Raw genomic sequence first — 3164 nt, 5'->3', positions numbered from 1 at the left:
AAAACTGGGTCAGGGAGTAAAAAAAAAAAAAAAAAGATATCAAGAATGCTTGGTAAAAGAATTGAATCTAAAACTTGCAATTGTTATAATATGAAGTTCATAAGTAAAAATTGGGAGTATTCCAAATTTACAGTCAGGTTCTTGGCGTTTGGCAGCAAATTAAACTTCCATTAAAATTCACATAATGGTTTGGATCTGTAGATATTTCTGTTATTTTCTAGCATTGTACATTGAATGTAAACCAGTTTAAAAAAAAAAAAATTGATGGAAATATAAAACACTAATGAACACAATCTCAAGTAATTAATCACTATATTTATTTCAGGTTGGTTACACCGAGTGGAATAACATCAGTTCCGATGGGAGTAGAAACACCTGACATGATAGAACTGAGGAAGAAACGTATAGAAGATGCAATAGACCAAGGTGGTGATACACCAGCTCTTTATACAATTCTGCCAGAGAAGAAAACAAATGTTGGAGCAAATATGATGGGATCAGCTCACATATATGATATGTCTGCTGTATGTATAAGTATTAGGATTATTCTCATAATAGCAACAACTATGGACTGCTCTTTAACCCTTTCGTTACCAACCACTTCTGGCTCTGTAGTACAAATGTCTTGTTTTCATTTTACTAAATTCTTTGTTATATTTAAAATTAATTGAAAGAAACACAGAGCATCCCAACAGAAATATAGTAACAAAAGGGTTAAAGTCACCAAGATATTTTTAACCCCTTTGATACCAATCTTGCTGAAACTGCCTTTGGCTCTGTAGTACAAATGTCTTGTTTTTATAAGTTTTTAATTAAAATCTTCCACAAAATTTTAGACACAGTTTATGTTCTTAACACTAGCTTAATGATAACTAAGTTATTTTACTAAATTCTTTGTTATATTTAAATTAATTGAAAGAAACACAGAGCATCTCAAAATAAATACAGTAACGAAAGGATTAAATGTATGCATGTCAAACTAAAAGTTTGTTATAAATAACCTCACCTTGCTTAACTCTTTAGCATTCAGACTTCTCAGTCAAATTTTATGTTTATTTAATCATGAAGGTGCATGGCTTTGCGGTTGGGGTATCTGCTCATGACTGTAAGGTTGTGAGTTCGATACCCAGCAGTGTGTTATATCTTTCAGCAAGACACTTTATTTCACATTGCTCCAGTCCATTCACCTGGCAAAATTGAGTTGTACCTGTATTTCAAAGGGCCAGCCTTGTCGCATTCGATGTGCCATGCTGAATCTCCCTGAGAACTTCATTAAGAGTACTTGTATTTGTGGAGCACTCAGCCACCTGCACGTTAATTTCATGTTAATTGATTGGATCAACTGGAACCCTTATCATAACCGACAGAGTACCAGTTATTTAATTGTATTGTTTTAAATTAATCATGTATTATTTCACAGCTTGAAGATTTTGATGATGTGATTGTTTATTTTTAGAATGGCATTGTAGGATAGGTGTGAGAGGTTGGGTCTGGTCAGTTTGATCATGAAACAGAAAGAATATTTGAGCTGGATATGACCAGTTTAAATACTGAATGTTTTGTTAAATATTTATTGCAGTTAATGTTTGAATCACATTTTTTTAGTATATTATATTGTTAAGTCATGATGCACAATGTCTAAGAATCTTGTGCTCTACTGACTGAAGACTCTCAAATCGTCAAACACATATATGACATCCTAGAGACCATCTCATTCAACTGAAAAATTAAATCATATCCACACAAAGATAGCTGAAGCTACAATAGAATTTTCTGAATATATGTTTTATGTTGCAATGGAGTTAATATTTGTAAAATATTTGTTCCACCAGAAATTATCTATTACCTCTGACAGTAAGGTGTACTTGGGTACAACTACTACACTCTGTTCAGGGAGCAGTGTTGAGCTTGTATTTGTTAGAACTTTAATATGGATGTGATTATTCCCATTTATTCGGTCGACGCTAATTTTGTTTCTTTTTAAATTGTTTAGGTAACTGGAATGCCGACTCAAAAACGATTTGGTGAAAAAGGAGGAACTGAAGCAATTGAAGTTGCTTTGAATCCCGAAGAATTGGATATGGACAGTGCAGCAATGCAAGCCAAGTACGAGCAAACCATGCGTGAACAACAGTCTCAGTTAGAAAAGGAAGATTTGACAGACATGGTTGCTGAACATGCTGCCAAACAAAGGGTAAGAATCAACATCTTCATTTTCTCGATAATTAAAAAAATTCTTAAAAGGAAGAAAAAATTCAGTTTAGAATTGTCAAATTTTATCATCATCATCATCATTTAACATTCGTTTTCCATTCTGGCATGGGTTGGACAGTTAGAGCAGAGTTGGCTTGCCGGAGAGCTGCACCAGGCTACAATTGTCTGTTTTGACAAGGTTTCTACAGCTGGATGCCCTTCCTAATGCCAGCCATTTTACAGGGTCTACTGGGAGCTTTTTACATGGAACCAGCATGGGGGCTTTTTATGTGGCACCAGCACCATGCTTTTTATGTGGCACCAGTATGCATGTTCTTTTTATGTGATACCAGCACAGGTGCTTTTTTGTGGCACCACCACAAGATCAAATCATACAGGCTTTCAAATTATGTTCAGATTGACTGGTTCTAAGTCACAAGTACCATATTTTAACATGTATAAGGAACCCCCTAATTTTGGGGGCTTAGAATTTGGAAAAAAAAGGTTTTGTAAGGGATTATAATACTATCCATGTATAAAAAAACTCCCGTATTTTTTTAACCTAATTTTTGACAAAAACAAGTTCTTTATTACATGTTAAAATACAGTACTTTGATTATAGTTTTAATCTTATGGAGGTAAATAATTGAAGCAGTGGGATAATTCCCAGAAGGTCTAATAGTAAGATAAGATGGAAAATATTAGAATTACATTAAGATTGTTCACTTGCAAATTGCCAATATATGTATGTAATTTTTGAGATTTCTTTGTAAAATTCTGAAAATACTAAAAAAAATTTCCTTGTTACTTTTAGAAACGGAAACGACAGCAGCAAGACAGTGGAAAAGCCAAGAAATATAAAGAATTTAAGTTCTAGGTGTTTGACGCAAATCGCCTGTGTATTTTTTATGTCCATCATTTCCCCATTATATTTTTGTTATTGTATACAAATAAATGTGATGAGAATATTA

At 33.4% G+C, this 3164-nt stretch overlaps 1 protein-coding gene across 1 annotated transcript in view; it reads left to right on the top strand.

Annotated features, from left to right (window-relative positions):
• Nucleotides 1-3164, top strand: part of LOC106869620 (splicing factor 3B subunit 2) — a 30515-nt gene extending 27351 nt beyond the window's left edge. The window contains exons 21-23 of the mRNA XM_014915428.2: nt 326-524; nt 1994-2194; nt 3008-3164. Coding sequence (XP_014770914.1) covers nt 326-524; nt 1994-2194; nt 3008-3070 — 463 coding nt within the window. The 3' untranslated portion in view covers nt 3071-3164. The remainder of the gene's footprint in view (nt 1-325; nt 525-1993; nt 2195-3007) is intronic.

The sequence above is a fragment of the Octopus bimaculoides genome, chromosome 3 (assembly GCF_001194135.2).
Source record: "Octopus bimaculoides isolate UCB-OBI-ISO-001 chromosome 3, ASM119413v2, whole genome shotgun sequence".
In the NCBI taxonomy this organism is placed as follows: domain Eukaryota; kingdom Metazoa; phylum Mollusca; class Cephalopoda; order Octopoda; family Octopodidae; genus Octopus; species Octopus bimaculoides.
The sequence above is the reverse complement of the archived record's forward strand: the minus strand, read 5'-3'. Positions and strand labels throughout refer to the sequence as shown.